Raw genomic sequence first — 17,916 nt, 5'->3', positions numbered from 1 at the left:
CGCTGTGAGCAAGATTTGACTGCTATCTGTCTCTGCTCCATAGACTGTCATGCAGTCGTTTTATATTTTCCTCATTTTCAGGCTGGTTTCGTGGGTTTGGAGTTAGTCCTGGTTAAATGTGTAATAGTGATACTTGTTACCTGGAGAGGTTGGAAGGAGATATGCATTTCTAAAATGTCACGTTTCTACGTAAAAACAAGGCGGCAACCTCCGGTTCTGAAAAGCGAAGCCAATGCTGAAGTGCCTTAAACTGGCATTCTTTCTCCTTTATTTGTAAAAAGTCTGGTTGTATAGAAGTCTATGAGAAAATGACTCTACTTCTCTCTTGATTTATTCTCTCAGTAAACATTGTAAACATGAGTTTATGGTCTCAATCTCTAGTTTCAAGTCTTCTTCAATACAGCATGATGTTCATTTAGTAAATGATGGTCCATTTAGAGTCAAACAGACCATAAAGCAGAGTATGCTTTAGAGCATAATTGTAGATACCACGGTCTGGGAGTCTTTCACCCTTTCACAGTGTGTTTTCCGTTCATGAAAGTTAAATGTAACCTTTTTGGTCTCCTGAAAAATGAATTGCTGAACTCGAGGCTTCAAAACAGCAGTCCACAAACCAATGGTTGATGTCTTGGTGACTATGTCCATTTCTTATTTAAAGTGTATGGTAGAAATCTGTGGAGCTAACTTTAGCAGAGTATGTTGGCACATCATTAACTAGCGTAACCACTTCAATGCTATGCTAGCTACTAGTGGTGTAACGGATCCCGAATCGATCTGTGATCAGTTCGGATCACCCCCCACGGTTCGGCACACTTGTGAACCGCGGATTAATTGAGTATTTATTTATTTATTTACAGTTTAATCATCATAGTGTGTAATAAAGTTTTACTGCTGCTCCCCAAATATCAATGCAGAGTGTCAGTAGTGTGTAGTGTGTTCACGTGAACGGAGCGTGTTAAAAGCATTTAACGGTGAACGTCATGGCGAGCGGAGGAACTTGAGAAGCCCCTGGTGTCATTGAAGACGCACGTTTGGGAGCATTTTGTCTTCTCTGTAACTTATAATGACGGATGAGGGTGGTGGACAAAAGCGTTACGGTATGTAGGCGTTGTTTAAAGAGAAAGACATACGTCAACCAGCAAAACATCGGGTATGTCTACACATATGAAGCGCCACCATCCTGGTCTAGCGACAGAGAAACAGCAAGATCCTCCTTGTGGCTCTGGCACCTCAGTGACTAGTCAATGGCAAGCATCAGTCAGGTGCCACAACAGTGGCAAACAAGCGGCACTCATTCGGCACCCGTCGTCAAGAAGGTGCCGAGCGGAGCGGGCGGGGCCACATTTCCTGAGAACACCCGTTGTTGTTACGATTGGATTTTGATTAAACTATATTACGAACTGTATTGCATCAAGCCAACCACAGATTAATCAAAAAGTTGATTCTTGCTGTGTAATATTAAATCGCATGTAGTCAACTATTGTTGCTAACATACTCCCATTGGCCCACGTTTATTACTAATGTTACCCTGGCATTACTACTGACTAACAATTTTCTTGCATACGGTCATTCTATTACCTTATATATATTCCTACTTCCGGACTACCTGTCTTACTTTGTGTCGCTCTTCAAAAGAAAAAACAAATAAACCATGAAACAGATTATCAAAACGTACACGGACCAGGGGGCACACTCCTCTGACTGCCGGTGGCAATTATCTGATGCCTTGTGGTACTCCTCTGATTAGTGGTGTCACTCCTCTGACTAATGGTGGCAATCCTCTGACTAGTGGTGGCACTCCTCTGACTAGTGGTGGCACTCCTCCGACTAGTGGTGGCAATCCTGACTAGTGGTGGCACTCCTCTGAATAGTGGTGGCACTCCTCCGACTAGTGGTGTCACTCCTCCGACTAGTGGTGGCACTCCTCCGATTAGTGGTGGCACTCCCCTGACTAGTGGTGGCACTCCTCTGAATAGTGGTGGCACTCCTCTAAATAGTGGTGGCACTCCTCTGATTAGTGGTGGCACTCCTCTGATTAGTGGTGGCACTCCTCTGACTAGTGGTGTCACTCCTCTGACTAGTGATGTCACTCCCCTGACTAGTGGTGGCACTCCTCTGACTAGTGGTGGCACTCCCCTGACTAGTGTTGGCAATCCTGACTAGTGGTGGCACTCCTCTGAATAGTGGTGTCACTCCTCTGACTAGTGGTGTCACTCCTCTGACTAGTGGTGTCACTCCTCTGACTAGTGGTGGAAATTCTGACTAGTGGTGGCCCTCCTCTGACTAGTGGTGTCACTCCCCTGACTATTGGTGGCACTCCTCTGACAAGTGGTGGCACTCCTCTGAATAGTGGTGGCACTCCTCTGATTAGTGGTGGCACTCCTCTGACTAGTGGTGTTACTCTTCTGACTAGTGGTGTCACTCCTCTGACTAGTGATGTCACTCCCCTGACTAGTGGTGGCACTCCTCTGACTAGTGGTGGCACTCCCCTGACTAGTGTTGGCAATCCTGACTAGTGGTGGCACTCCTCTGAATAGTGGTGGCACTCCTCTGAATAGTGGTGTCACTCCTCTGACCAGTGGTGTCACTACTCTGACTAGTGGTGTCACTCCTCTGACTAGTGGTGGAAATTCTGACTAGTGGTGGCCCTCCTCTGACTAGTGGTGTCACTCCCCTGACTATTGGTGGCACTCCTCTGACAAGTGGTGGCACTCCTCTGAATAGTGGTGGCACTCCTCTGATTAGTGGTGGCACTCCTCTGACTAGTGGTGTTACTCTTCTGACTAGTGGTGTCACTCCTCTGACTAGTGGTGGCACTCCCCTGACTAGTGGTGGCAATCCTGACTAGTGGTGGCCCTCCTCCGACTAGTGGTGGCACTCCTCCGACTAGTGGTGGCACTCCTCCGACTAGTGGTGGCACTCCTCCGACTAGTGGTGGCAATCCTGGCTAGTGGTGGCACTCCTCTGAATAGTGGTGACCCTCCCCTGACTAGTGGTGGCACTCCTGACTAGTGGTGGCACTCCTCCGACTAGTGGTGGCACTCCTCTGACTAGTGGTGGCACTCCTGACTAGTGGTGGCACTCCTCCGACTAGTGGTGGCACTCCTGACTAGTGGTGGCACTCCTCTGACTAGTGGTGGCACTCCTGACTAGTGGTGGCACTCCTCCGACTAGTGGTGACACTCCTCTGACTAATGGTGGCACTCCTGACTAGTGGTGGCCCTCCTCTGAATAGTGGTGGCCCTCCTCTGAATAGTGGTGGCACTCCTCTGACTAGTGGTGGCACTCCTGACTAGTGGTGGCACTCCTCCGACTAGTGGTGGCACTCCTGACTAGTGGTGGCACTCCTCCGACTAGTGGTGTCACTCCTCTGAATAGTGGTGGCAATCCTGACTAGTGGTGTCACTCCTCTGACTAGTGGTGGCCCTCCTCTGAATAGTGGTGGCCCTCCTCTGAATAGTGGTGGCACTCCTCTGACTAGTGGTGGCCCTCCTCTGAATAGTGGTGGCACTCCTCTGACTAGTGGTGGCACTCCTGACTAGTGGTGGCACTCCTCCGACTAGTGGTGGCACTCCTGACTAATGGTGGCACTCCTGACTAGTGGTGGCCCTCCTCTGAATAGTGGTGGCACTCCTCTGAATAGTGGTGACCCTCCCCTGACTAGTGGTGGCACTCCTGACTAGTGGTGGCACTCCTCCGACTAGTGGTGGCACTCCTCTGACTAGTGGTGGCACTCCTGACTAGTGGTGGCACTCCTCCGACTAGTGGTGGCACTCCTGACTAGTGGTGGCACTCCTCTGACTAGTGGTGGCACTCCTGACTAGTGGTGGCACTCCTCCGACTAGTGGTGACACTCCTCTGACTAATGGTGGCACTCCTGACTAGTGGTGGCCCTCCTCTGAATAGTGGTGGCCCTCCTCTGAATAGTGGTGGCACTCCTCTGACTAGTGGTGGCACTCCTGACTAGTGGTGGCACTCCTCCGACTAGTGGTGGCACTCCTGACTAGTGGTGGCACTCCTCCGACTAGTGGTGTCACTCCTCTGAATAGTGGTGGCAATCCTGACTAGTGGTGTCACTCCTCTGACTAGTGGTGGCCCTCCTCTGAATAGTGGTGGCCCTCCTCTGAATAGTGGTGGCACTCCTCTGACTAGTGGTGGCCCTCCTCTGAATAGTGGTGGCACTCCTCTGACTAGTGGTGGCACTCCTGACTAGTGGTGGCACTCCTCCGACTAGTGGTGGCACTCCTGACTAATGGTGGCACTCCTGACTAGTGGTGGCCCTCCTCTGAATAGTGGTGGCCCTCCTCTGAATAGTGGTGGCACTCCTCTGACTAGTGGTGGCACTCCTGACTAGTGGTGGCACTCCTCCGACTAGTGGTGGCACTCCTGACTAATGGTGGCACTCCTGACTAGTGGTGGCCCTCCTCTGAATAGTGGTGGCCCTCCTCCGAATAGTGGTGGCACTCCTCTGACTAGTGGTGGCACTCCTGACTAGTGGTGGCACTCCTCCGACTAGTGGTGGCACTCCTCCGACTAGTGGTGGCACTCCTCCCACTAGTGGTGGCACTCCTCCGACTAGTGGTGGCACTCCTCCGACTAGTGGTGGCACTCCTCCGACTAGTGGTGGTACTCCTCCGACTAGTGGTGGCCCTCCTCCGACTAGTGGTGGCCCTCCTCTGACTAGTGGTGTCACTCTTCTGACTAGTGATGTCACTCCCCTGACTAGTGGTGGCACTCCTCTGACTAGTGGTGGCACTCCCCTGACAAGTGTTGGCAATCCTGACTAGTGGTGGCACTCCTCTGAATAGTGGTGGCATTCCTCTGATTAGTGGTGGCACTCCTCTGACTAGTGGTGGCACTCCTCTGACTAGTAGTGTCACTCCTCTGACTAGTGGTGTCACTCCTCTGACTAGTGGTGTCACTCCTCTGACTAGTGGTGGCACTCCTGACTAGTGGTGGCACTCCTCCGACTAGTGGTGGCACTCCTGACTAATGGTGGCACTCCTGACTAGTGGTGGCCCTCCTCTGAATAGTGGTGGCCCTCCTCCGAATAGTGGTGGCACTCCTCTGACTAGTGGTGGCACTCCTGACTAGTGGTGGCACTCCTCCGACTAGTGGTGGCACTCCTCCGACTAGTGGTGGCACTCCTCCGACTAGTGGTGGCACTCCTCCGACTAGTGGTGGCACTCCTCCGACTAGTGGTGGCCCTCCTCCGACTAGTGGTGGCCCTCCTCTGACTAGTGGTGTCACTCTTCTGACTAGTGATGTCACTCCCCTGACTAGTGGTGGCACTCCTCTGACTAGTGGTGGCACTCCCCTGACAAGTGTTGGCAATCCTGACTAGTGGTGGCACTCCTCTGAATAGTGGTGGCATTCCTCTGATTAGTGGTGGCACTCCTCTGACTAGTGGTGGCACTCCTCTGACTAGTGGTGTCACTCCTCTGACTAGTGGTGTCACTCCTCTGATTAGTGGTGGCACTCCTCTGACTAGTGGTGTCACTCCTCTGACTAGTGGTGTCACTCCCCTGACTAGTGGTGGCACTCCTCTGACTAGTGGTGGCACTCCCCTGACTAGTGTTGGCAATCCTGACTAGTGGTGGCACTCCTCTGAATAGTGGTGTCACTCTTCTGACTAGTGGTGTCACTCCTCTGACTAGTGGTGGCACTCCTCTGAATAGTGGTGGCAATCCTCTGACTAGTGGTGGCACTCCTCTGACTAGTGGTGTCACTCTTCTGACTAGTGGTGGCACTCCTCTGACTAGTGGTGTCACTCCTCTGACTAGTGGTGGCACTCCTCTGACTAGTGGTGTCACTCCTCTGACTAGTGGTGTCACTCCTCTGACTAGTGGTGGCACTCCTCTGACTAGTGGTGGCACTCCTCTGACTAGTGGTGTCACTCCTCTGACTAGTGGTGTCACTCCTCTGACTAGTGGTGGCACTCCTCTGACTAGTGGTGGCACTCCTCTGAATAGTGGTGGCACTCCTCTGACTAGTGGTGGCCCTCCTCCGACTAGTGGTGTCACTCCCCTGACTAGTGGTGGCACTCTTCTGACTAGTGGTGGCACTCCCCTGACTAGTGTTGGCAATCCTGACTAGTGGTGGCACTCCTCTGAATAGTGGTGGCACTCCTCTGATTAGTGGTGGCACTCCTCTGACTAGTTTGTGTCACTCCTCTGACTAGTGGTGGCCCTCCTCTGAATAGTGGTGGCCCTCCTCTGAATAGTGGTGGCACTCCTCTGACTAGTTGTGGCCCTCCTCTGAATAGTGGTGGCACTCCTCTGACTAGTGGTGGCACTCCTGACTAGTGGTGGCACTCCTCCGACTAGAGGTGGCACTCCTGACTAATGGTGGCACTCCTGACTAGTGGTGGCCCTCCTCTGAATAGTGGTGGCCCTCCTCCGAATAGTGGTGGCACTCCTCTGACTAGTGGTGGCACTCCTGACTAGTGGTGGCACTCCTCCGACTAGTGGTGGCACTCCTCCCACTAGTGGTGGCACTCCTCCGACTAGTGGTGGCACTCCTCCGACTAGTGGTGGCACTCCTCCGACTAGTGGTGGCACTCCTCCGACTAGTGGTGGCCCTCCTCTGACTAGTGGTGTCACTCTTCTGACTAGTGATGTCACTCCCCTGACTAGTGGTGGCACTCCTCTGACTAGTGGTGGCACTCCCCTGACTAGTGTTGGCAATCCTGACTAGTGGTGGCACTCCTCTGAATAGTGGTGGCATTCCTCTGATTAGTGGTGGCACTCCTCTGACTAGTGGTGGCACTCCTCTGACTAGTGGTGTCACTCCTCTGACTAGTGGTGTCACTCCTCTGACTAGTGGTGTCACTCCTCTGACTAGTGGTGGCACTCCTGACTAGTGGTGGCACTCCTCCGACTAGTGGTGGCACTCCTGACTAATGGTGGCACTCCTGACTAGTGGTGGCCCTCCTCTGAATAGTGGTGGCCCTCCTCCGAATAGTGGTGGCACTCCTCTGACTAGTGGTGGCACTCCTGACTAGTGGTGGCACTCCTCCGACTAGTGGTGGCACTCCTCCGACTAGTGGTGGCACTCCTCCCACTAGTGGTGGCACTCCTCCGACTAGTGGTGGCACTCCTCCGACTAGTGGTGGCACTCCTCCGACTAGTGGTGGTACTCCTCCGACTAGTGGTGGCCCTCCTCCGACTAGTGGTGGCCCTCCTCTGACTAGTGGTGTCACTCTTCTGACTAGTGATGTCACTCCCCTGACTAGTGGTGGCACTCCTCTGACTAGTGGTGGCACTCCCCTGACAAGTGTTGGCAATCCTGACTAGTGGTGGCACTCCTCTGAATAGTGGTGGCATTCCTCTGATTAGTGGTGGCACTCCTCTGACTAGTGGTGGCACTCCTCTGACTAGTGGTGGCACTCCTCTGACTAGTGGTGGCACTCCTCTGATTAGTGGTGGCACTCCTCTGACTAGTGGTGTCACTCCTCTGACTAGTGGTGTCACTCCCCTGACTAGTGGTGGCACTCCTCTGACTAGTGGTGGCACTCCCCTGACTAGTGTTGGCAATCCTGACTAGTGGTGGCACTCCTCTGAATAGTGGTGTCACTCTTCTGACTAGTGGTGTCACTCCTCTGACTAGTGGTGGCACTCCTCTGAATAGTGGTGGCAATCCTCTGACTAGTGGTGGCACTCCTCTGACTAGTGGTGTCACTCTTCTGACTAGTGGTGGCACTCCTCTGACTAGTGGTGTCACTCCTCTGACTAGTGGTGGCACTCCTCTGACTAGTGGTGTCACTCCTCTGACTAGTGGTGTCACTCCTCTGACTAGTGGTGTCACTCCTCTGACTAGTGGTGTCACTCCTCTGACTAGTGGTGGCACTCCTCTGAATAGTGGTGGCACTCCTCTGACTAGTGGTGGCACTCCTCCGACTAGTGGTGGCACTCCTGACTAGTGGTGGCACTCCTCTGACTAGTGGTGGCACTCCTGACTAGTGGTGGCACTCCTCCGACTAGTGGTGACACTCCTCTGACTAATGGTGGCACTCCTGACTAGTGGTGGCCCTCCTCTGAATAGTGGTGGCCCTCCTCTGAATAGTGGTGGCACTCCTCTGACTAGTGGTGGCACTCCTGACTAGTGGTGGCACTCCTCCGACTAGTGGTGGCACTCCTGACTAGTGGTGGCACTCCTCCGACTAGTGGTGTCACTCCTCTGAATAGTGGTGGCAATCCTGACTAGTGGTGTCACTCCTCTGACTAGTGGTGGCCCTCCTCTGAATAGTGGTGGCCCTCCTCTGAATAGTGGTGGCACTCCTCTGACTAGTGGTGGCCCTCCTCTGAATAGTGGTGGCACTCCTCTGACTAGTGGTGGCACTCCTGACTAGTGGTGGCACTCCTCCGACTAGTGGTGGCACTCCTGACTAATGGTGGCACTCCTGACTAGTGGTGGCCCTCCTCTGAATAGTGGTGGCCCTCCTCCGAATAGTGGTGGCACTCCTCTGACTAGTGGTGGCACTCCTGACTAGTGGTGGCACTCCTCCGACTAGTGGTGGCACTCCTCCGACTAGTGGTGGCACTCCTCCCACTAGTGGTGGCACTCCTCCGACTAGTGGTGGCACTCCTCCGACTAGTGGTGGCACTCCTCCGACTAGTGGTGGTACTCCTCCGACTAGTGGTGGCCCTCCTCCGACTAGTGGTGGCCCTCCTCTGACTAGTGGTGTCACTCTTCTGACTAGTGATGTCACTCCCCTGACTAGTGGTGGCACTCCTCTGACTAGTGGTGGCACTCCCCTGACAAGTGTTGGCAATCCTGACTAGTGGTGGCACTCCTCTGAATAGTGGTGGCATTCCTCTGATTAGTGGTGGCACTCCTCTGACTAGTGGTGGCACTCCTCTGACTAGTAGTGTCACTCCTCTGACTAGTGGTGTCACTCCTCTGACTAGTGGTGGCACTCCTGACTAGTGGTGGCACTCCTCCGACTAGTGGTGGCACTCCTGACTAATGGTGGCACTCCTGACTAGTGGTGGCCCTCCTCTGAATAGTGGTGGCCCTCCTCCGAATAGTGGTGGCACTCTTCTGACTAGTGGTGGCACTCCTGACTAGTGGTGGCACTCCTCCGACTAGTGGTGGCACTCCTCCGACTAGTGGTGGCACTCCTCCCACTAGTGGTGGCACTCCTCCGACTAGTGGTGGCACTCCTCCGACTAGTGGTGGCACTCCTCCGACTAGTGGTGGCACTCCTCCGACTAGTGGTGGCCCTCCTCCGACTAGTGGTGGCCCTCCTCTGACTAGTGGTGTCACTCTTCTGACTAGTGATGTCACTCCCCTGACTAGTGGTGGCACTCCTCTGACTAGTGGTGGCACTCCCCTGACAAGTGTTGGCAATCCTGACTAGTGGTGGCACTCCTCTGAATAGTGGTGGCATTCCTCTGATTAGTGGTGGCACTCCTCTGACTAGTGGTGGCACTCCTCTGACTAGTGGTGTCACTCCTCTGACTAGTGGTGTCACTCCTCTGATTAGTGGTGGCACTCCTCTGACTAGTGGTGTCACTCCTCTGACTAGTGGTGTCACTCCCCTGACTAGTGGTGGCACTCCTCTGACTAGTGGTGGCACTCCCCTGACTAGTGTTGGCAATCCTGACTAGTGGTGGCACTCCTCTGAATAGTGGTGTCACTCTTCTGACTAGTGGTGTCACTCCTCTGACTAGTGGTGGCACTCCTCTGAATAGTGGTGGCAATCCTCTGACTAGTGGTGGCACTCCTCTGACTAGTGGTGTCACTCTTCTGACTAGTGGTGGCACTCCTCTGACTAGTGGTGTCACTCCTCTGACTAGTGGTGGCACTCCTCTGACTAGTGGTGTCACTCCTCTGACTAGTGGTGTCACTCCTCTGACTAGTGGTGGCACTCCTCTGACTAGTGGTGGCACTCCTCTGACTAGTGGTGTCACTCCTCTGACTAGTGGTGTCACTCCTCTGACTAGTGGTGGCACTCCTCTGACTAGTGGTGGCACTCCTCTGAATAGTGGTGGCACTCCTCTGACTAGTGGTGGCCCTCCTCCGACTAGTGGTGTCACTCCCCTGACTAGTGGTGGCACTCTTCTGACTAGTGGTGGCACTCCCCTGACTAGTGTTGGCAATCCTGACTAGTGGTGGCACTCCTCTGAATAGTGGTGGCACTCCTCTGATTAGTGGTGGCACTCCTCTGACTAGTTTGTGTCACTCCTCTGACTAGTGGTGGCCCTCCTCTGAATAGTGGTGGCCCTCCTCTGAATCGTGGTGGCACTCCTCTGACTAGTTGTGGCCCTCCTCTGAATAGTGGTGGCACTCCTCTGACTAGTGGTGGCACTCCTGACTAGTGGTGGCACTCCTCCGACTAGAGGTGGCACTCCTGACTAATGGTGGCACTCCTGACTAGTGGTGGCCCTCCTCTGAATAGTGGTGGCCCTCCTCCGAATAGTGGTGGCACTCCTCTGACTAGTGGTGGCACTCCTGACTAGTGGTGGCACTCCTCCGACTAGTGGTGGCACTCCTCCCACTAGTGGTGGCACTCCTCCGACTAGTGGTGGCACTCCTCCGACTAGTGGTGGCACTCCTCCGACTAGTGGTGGCACTCCTCCGACTAGTGGTGGCCCTCCTCTGACTAGTGGTGTCACTCTTCTGACTAGTGATGTCACTCCCCTGACTAGTGGTGGCACTCCTCTGACTAGTGGTGGCACTCCCCTGACAAGTGTTGGCAATCCTGACTAGTGGTGGCACTCCTCTGAATAGTGGTGGCATTCCTCTGATTAGTGGTGGCACTCCTCTGACTAGTGGTGGCACTCCTCTGACTAGTAGTGTCACTCCTCTGACTAGTGGTGTCACTCCTCTGACTAGTGGTGTCACTCCTCTGACTAGTGGTGGCACTCCTGACTAGTGGTGGCACTCCTCCGACTAGTGGTGGCACTCCTGACTAATGGTGGCACTCCTGACTAGTGGTGGCCCTCCTCTGAATAGTGGTGGCCCTCCTCCGAATAGTGGTGGCACTCCTCTGACTAGTGGTGGCACTCCTGACTAGTGGTGGCACTCCTCCGACTAGTGGTGGCACTCCTCCGACTAGTGGTGGCACTCCTCCCACTAGTGGTGGCACTCCTCCGACTAGTGGTGGCACTCCTCCGACTAGTGGTGGCACTCCTCCGACTAGTGGTGGTACTCCTCCGACTAGTGGTGGCCCTCCTCCGACTAGTGGTGGCCCTCCTCCGACTAGTGGTGTCACTCTTCTGACTAGTGATGTCACTCCCCTGACTAGTGGTGGCACTCCTCTGACTAGTGGTGGCACTCCCCTGACAAGTGTTGGCAATCCTGACTAGTGGTGGCACTCCTCTGAATAGTGGTGGCATTCCTCTGATTAGTGGTGGCACTCCTCTGACTAGTGGTGGCACTCCTCTGACTAGTGGTGGCACTCCTCTGACTAGTGGTGGCACTCCTCTGATTAGTGGTGGCACTCCTCTGACTAGTGGTGTCACTCCTCTGACTAGTGGTGTCACTCCCCTGACTAGTGGTGGCACTCCTCTGACTAGTGGTGGCACTCCCCTGACTAGTGTTGGCAATCCTGACTAGTGGTGGCACTCCTCTGAATAGTGGTGTCACTCTTCTGACTAGTGGCTTCACTCCTCTGACTAGTGGTGGCACTCCTCTGAATAGTGGTGGCAATCCTCTGACTAGTGGTGGCACTCCTCTGACTAGTGTTGTCACTCTTCTGACTAGTGGTGGCACTCCTCTGACTAGTGGTGTCACTCCTCTGACTAGTGGTGGCACTCCTCTGACTAGTGGTGTCACTCCTCTGACTAGTGGTGTCACTCCTCTGACTAGTGGTGTCACTCCTCTGACTAGTGGTGTCACTCCTCTGACTAGTGGTGGCACTCCTCTGAATAGTGGTGGCACTCCTCTGACTAGTGGTGGCCCTCCTCCGACTAGTGGTGGCACTCCCCTGACTAGTGGTGGCACTCTTCTGACTAGTGGTGGCACTCCCCTGACTAGTGTTGGCAATCCTGACTAGTGGTGGCACTCCTCTGAATAGTGGTGGCACTCCTCTGATTAGTGGTGGCACTCCTCTGACTAGTTTGTGTCACTCCTCTGACTAGTGGTGGCACTCCTCTAACTAGTGGTGGCACTCCTCTGACTAGTGGTGGCACTCCTGACTAGTGGTGGCCCTCCTCTGAATAGTGGTGGCCCTCCTCTGAATAGTGGTGGCACTCCTCTGACTAGTGGTGGCACTCCTGACTAGTGGTGGCACTCCTGACTAGTGGTGGCACTCCTCCGACTAGTGGTGGCACTCCTGACTAGTGGTGGCACTCCTCCGACTAGTGGTGGCACTCCTCTGAATAGTGGTGGCAATCCTGACTAGTGGTATCACTCCTCTGACTAGTGGTGGCCCTCCTCTGAATAGTGGTGGCCCTCCTCTGAATAGTGGTGTCACTCCCCTGACTAGTGGTGGCACTCCTCTGACTAGTGGTGGCACTCCCCTGACAAGTGTTGGCAATCCTGACTAGTGGTGGCACTCCTCTGAATAGTGGTGGCATTCCTCTGATTAGTGGTGGCACTCCTCTGACTAGTGGTGGCACTCCTCTGACTAGTGGTGTCACTCCTCTGACTAGTGGTGTCACTCCTCTGACTAGTGGTGTCACTCCTCTGACTAGTGGTGGCACTCCTGACTAGTGGTGGCACTCCTCCGACTAGTGGTGGCACTCCTGACTAATGGTGGCACTCCTGACTAGTGGTGGCCCTCCTCTGAATAGTGGTGGCCCTCCTCCGAATAGTGGTGGCACTCCTCTGACACTAGTGGTGGCACTCCTGACTAGTGGTGGCACTCCTCCGACTAGTGGTGGCACTCCTCCGACTAGTGGTGTCACTCCTCTGACTAGTGGTGTCACTCCTCTGATTAGTGGTGGCACTCCTCTGACTAGTGGTGTCACTCCTCTGACTAGTGGTGTCACTCCCCTGACTAGTGGTGGCACTCCTCTGACTAGTGGTGGCACTCCCCTGACTAGTGTTGGCAATCCTGACTTGTGGTGGCACTCCTCTGAATAGTGGTGGCACTCTTCTGACTAGTGGTGGCACTCCTCTGACTAGTGGTGTCACTCCTCTGAATAGTGGTGGCAATCCTCTGACTAGTGGTGTCACTCCTCTGACTAGTGGTGTCACTCTTCTGACTAGTGGTGGCACTCCTCTGACTAGTGGTGGCACTCCTCTGACTAGTGGTGGCACTCCTCTGACTAGTGGTGTCACTCCTCTGACTAGTGGTGTCACTCCTCTGACTAGTGGTGGCACTCCTCTGACTAGTGGTGGCACTCCTCTGAATAGTGGTGGCACTCCTCTGACTAGTGGTGGCCCTCCTCCGACTAGTGGTGTCACTCCCCTGACTAGTGGTGGCACTCTTCTGACTAGTGGTGGCACTCCCCTGACTAGTGTTGGCAATCCTGACTAGTGGTGGCACTCCTCTGAATAGTGGTGGCACTCCTCTGATTAGTGGTGGCACTCCTCTGACTAGTTTGTGTCACTCCTCTGACTAGTGGTGTCACTCCTCTGACTAGTGGTGGCACTCCTCTGAATAGTGGTGGCAATCCTCTGACTAGTGGTGTCACTCCTCTGACTAGTGGTGTCACTCCTCTGACTAGTGGTGGCACTCCTCTGACTAGTGGTGGCACTCCTCTGACTAGTGGTGGTCCTCCTCTGACTAGTGGTGTCACTCCTCTGACTAGTGGTGTCACTCCTCTGACTAGTTGTGTCACTCCTCTGACTAGTAGTGTCACTCCTCTGACTAGTGGTGGCACTCCTCTGACTAGTGGTGGCACTCCCCTGACTATTGGTGGCAATCCTGACTAGTGGTGGCACTCCTCTGAATAGTGGTGGCACTCCTCTGATTAGTGGTGGCACTCCTTTGACTAGTGGTGGCACTCCTCTGACTAGTGGTGGCACTCCCCTGACTAGTGGTGGCACTCCTCTGACTAGTGGTGGCACTCCCCTGACTAGTGTTGGTAATCCTGACTAGTGGTGGCACTCCTCTGAATAGTGGTGGCACTCCTCTGATTAGTGGTGGCACTCCTCTGACTAGTGGTGTCACTCTTCTGACTAGTGGTGTCACTCCCCTGACTAGTGGTGGCACTCCTCTGACTAGTGGTGGCACTCCCCTGACTAGTGTTGGCAATCCTGACTCGTGGTGGCACTCCTCTGATTAGTGGTGGCACTCCTCTGACTAGTGGTGTCACTCTTCTGACTAGTGGTGTCACTCCTCTGACTAGTGGTGTCACTCCTCTGACTAGTGGTGTCACTCCTCTGACTAGTGGTGGCACTCCCCTGACTAGTGGTGGCAATCCTGACTAGTGGTGGCACTCCTCTGAATAGTGGTGGCACTCCTCTGATTAGTGGTGGCACTCCTCTGACTAGTGGTGTCACTCCTCTGACTAGTGGTGTCACTCCTCTGACTAGTGGTGTCACTCCTCTGAATAGTGGTGGCAATCCTCTGACTAGAGGTGGCACTCCTCTGACTAGCGGTGGCACTCCTCTGACTAGCGGTGTCACGCCTCTGACTAGCGGTGTCACTCCTCTGACTAGTGGTGGCACTCCTCTGACTAGCGGTGGCACTCCTCTGACTAGCGGTGTCACTCCTCTGACTAGCGGTGTCACTCCTCTGACTATTGGTGTCACTCCTCTGACTAGTGGTGTCACTCCTCTGACTAGTGGTGTCACTCCTCTGACTAGTGGTGTAACTCCTCTTACTAGTGGTGTCACTCCTCTGACTAGTGGTGGCACTCCTCTGACTAGTGGTGGCACTCCTCTGACTAGTGGTGGCACTCCTCTGATTAGTGGTGGCCCTCCTGTGACAACTATTGGCACTGGCAGCTTGTGGCACCTACTGACACCTACGTATAAGCAGAGGAAGAATGAAGATATTTTCAGACATGTATTTTTGGATTGGACATTTTATGGGCATTCATTTTTTTAACGTTTTTATATATATACTTTTAAATGATAATAAAATGAATGATTTATTTTCATTAATTTAGCCAATTGTTGTAAATGACTATAAAAGTAATAATTTTGAAAGAGTGCATTATGTTCCCTTTTGTTTAAAAACCAACAAAATCATACTTAAATAAAATGAATGAGAAACAAAAAAGTACAACGTGGTTATTCTAAGGATGTACACAGAACGGGTGGCTCAGGTGACTCAACTAAAATCCATACTGTGATGATAAAACTGATTTACGGCTGCTGACCTATATCGTAACAACAGTGGGTGTTTTCAGGAAATGTGGCTCCGCCCGCTCAGCTCGGTAGCTTCTTGACGGGTGCCGAACGAGTGCCGCTCACTAGCCACTGTTGTGGCACCTGACTGACGCCTGACTGACGCTTTCCACTGACTAGTCACTGTGGTGCCAGTGCCACAAAGAGGATCTCGGCCTTGCTGCAGCGACGGGGGCCAAGCCACAACAACAACTTATCATCGTGGCATTTCAGAAACAGTTAGACCCGGCTAAAACTATTACAACATCTATTGGGATCTTTATTGGTGCAGACACGAAGCCATACTCCAGTGTGGAAAACAAAGGATTTTAAACACGCTACAAAATCTCCTCACGCACCCACTTCTGTATGAAGCTTGTTCCATGTCTCTATGAAAAGGAAAAGACTGTGACAGCTCATCACAGTGGACTTGAGATTTAAAGTCCGGTGCTGCAGACATGCCCCCTCTGTGAGAGGCACACAGCCACACATCTGGCTACCCTTTCCCCACACAATGTAGATATTCTAAATATCTTAAATATTGTGGTTTTCATGTAAGACTATAGCCCAAAGTTATTTGGTTTAAGTGTTCTTGAAGTTATTTTAATTAATATATGGAAAGCAAATATATTTGTCCCCCCCACCTATTTCTTTGCTGATCCGAAAAATGATCCGATCCGTGACTCAAAAACCAAGATCCGATCCTAACCGTGAGTTTTGTGATCCGTTGCACCCCTACTAGCTACTGAAGGAATACTGAATGTATACGCTTGCTGCTTTTGCTTTTTAATGAATAATACTCCAGGCAGAACTGAACACAATTCAACTAGTAGCCATTGTCAGTTTCACAGTAACATCGCTGATGACAGCTTCTATCTGAAACACGTTTTGCCTGCAATTTTTAAGGAGACCCTTTATCTGTGTGTCAGTGTTTTGTTTCTTCCACCGTGGCCCAGAGAGTGTTCAGAATGGAAAGGGTTCATCCTCTGGGCAGCAACTATGGCAATCTTCTCAATGAGCCATTTCCAAACATGGAATCTGTAACATGGCTGGCCTAATGGCTTTAGATGAATTGGCGTTCAGACAGGTCACTGTTACATAAATGCTGTGCAGAACACCTGGAGCACTACAAGAGACTGCAAAGCCCCCCTTTTCTTCTTACCACGGTCACTGCACTACTGGAGAATAGCAGTAAATTAGAAAATAACAATATCAAGTTGATTTTGCAGTTCAATCCCTGTTTGTCTGTGGCTTAATTAATGACCCCTGTGAGTGTGATGGTCATATGACACCAACACAACATGTACAACCACCAATGGCGATGTGTCGTTTTCTGGTGTAATTCTTTGGCCTGATGGTGGCACCAGTGGACAGCTCATGATTCCCTGCATTTTTCTCTTCTCCTTCACAGATTTTATGCTGCTGAAATCTGTATCGCTCTGAACTTCCTGCATGAAAAGGGCATAATTTACCGAGACCTGAAGCTGGACAACGTTCTCTTGGATCACGAGGGACACATCAAGCTCACAGACTACGGCATGTGCAAGGTAAGACACGGATTGATTTTCTTTCAGTCGGCTGTGTGGACGGCTGGTGTAGGGGTTATCAATAATGCAACGTCTGTATTGACTGGAAGTACTGACGGGGCCTCTGTCTCTGCTTTTCTGTCCACTGTTCTGGTTCTTGTACATCATATTCTTTTTTCTTATATCACTGGAACCATGTCTTCTTCCCCCTCCACCCCCTTCAGGAGGGGATTAGACCAGGTGACACCACTAGTACCTTCTGTGGAACACCCAACTACATTGCACCCGAGATTCTCAGAGGAGAGGACTACGGTGAGTACAGGAGTCCCAGTGGGTTGGATCAATTCATGTCCAAACGCTGATCCCAACAACTCATATTTTTGTTTCTAAACTACTGATGGTGAATCTTTAAATTTGAATGAAAGGCAATGAAGGATGGATTTAAATCATGCACTAGACCACCTAAACTGCATTGGGCAACTTTTGTAGCTTAAAACCGGACTCAGACTAAAGGAGTTCAGGGGTGGTTTATCCCTGATATACCCCTCCCGACAATCGGGGGTGAAATCCAGTCCAGCACCTTGGTCGGTCCCGATGTTAGTCGCAGATTATCTGGTAATGTGAAGGGTTTCCAAGCTGTTCACTCTTTCATCGGAGCCGCCCCGGTTATTTTCAAACGTGTGATATTTAGGAGATAAAGTCTTGATGATTACATCAGTACCTCATTCGAGTGGGACCACGATAGCCAATGAGAAAGACAAGCCGGAGCAGCTGACGATGTTTCCAAGCGGACGATAACCGTAAACATTCTAGCCCTTAAGGCTAACGTTTTTTACCATTCCAACGTTGACGGGTATTAAAACTGACCAGCCATTTCTCATCCTGACTCATTTAGACTTCTGCTTTTGTTTTTTCTAACTGCAAAGCATTGCTACAGAGACTTTTAGCACCACGTCAGTCTTCACATCTGCTCCCTAATGAAACTACGTGAGAGAGATCACGTGGTGCATTGCACGATAATATTAATAAAATCCTGCAGTGTGTGATGCACCATTATTTTCAGATCTTGTACTGTGTACGTGTTTGAGATTAAAGAGAAGAGCATCTGTGAGCATTCTCCCTAATGTGTGATGCAAAACAATTTCTAAACTGGTTAGGATTT

The 17,916-nt window shown here is 52.2% G+C and overlaps 1 protein-coding gene across 1 annotated transcript in view; it reads left to right on the top strand.

Annotated features, from left to right (window-relative positions):
* Positions 1–17,916, top strand: part of prkcz (protein kinase C, zeta) — a 143,901-nt gene that overhangs the window by 92,710 nt on the left and 33,275 nt on the right. The window contains exons 12-13 of the mRNA XM_079180001.1: positions 16,640–16,775; positions 16,979–17,066. Coding sequence (XP_079036127.1) covers positions 16,640–16,775; positions 16,979–17,066 — 224 coding nt within the window. The remainder of the gene's footprint in view (positions 1–16,639; positions 16,776–16,978; positions 17,067–17,916) is intronic.

Source organism: Pholis gunnellus, assembly GCF_910591455.1.
Source record: "Pholis gunnellus genome assembly, chromosome: 2".
Classification (NCBI taxonomy): Eukaryota; Metazoa; Chordata; class Actinopteri; order Perciformes; family Pholidae; genus Pholis; species Pholis gunnellus.
Note: the sequence above shows the minus strand (reverse complement) of the source record. Positions and strands in the feature narration are given on the sequence as shown.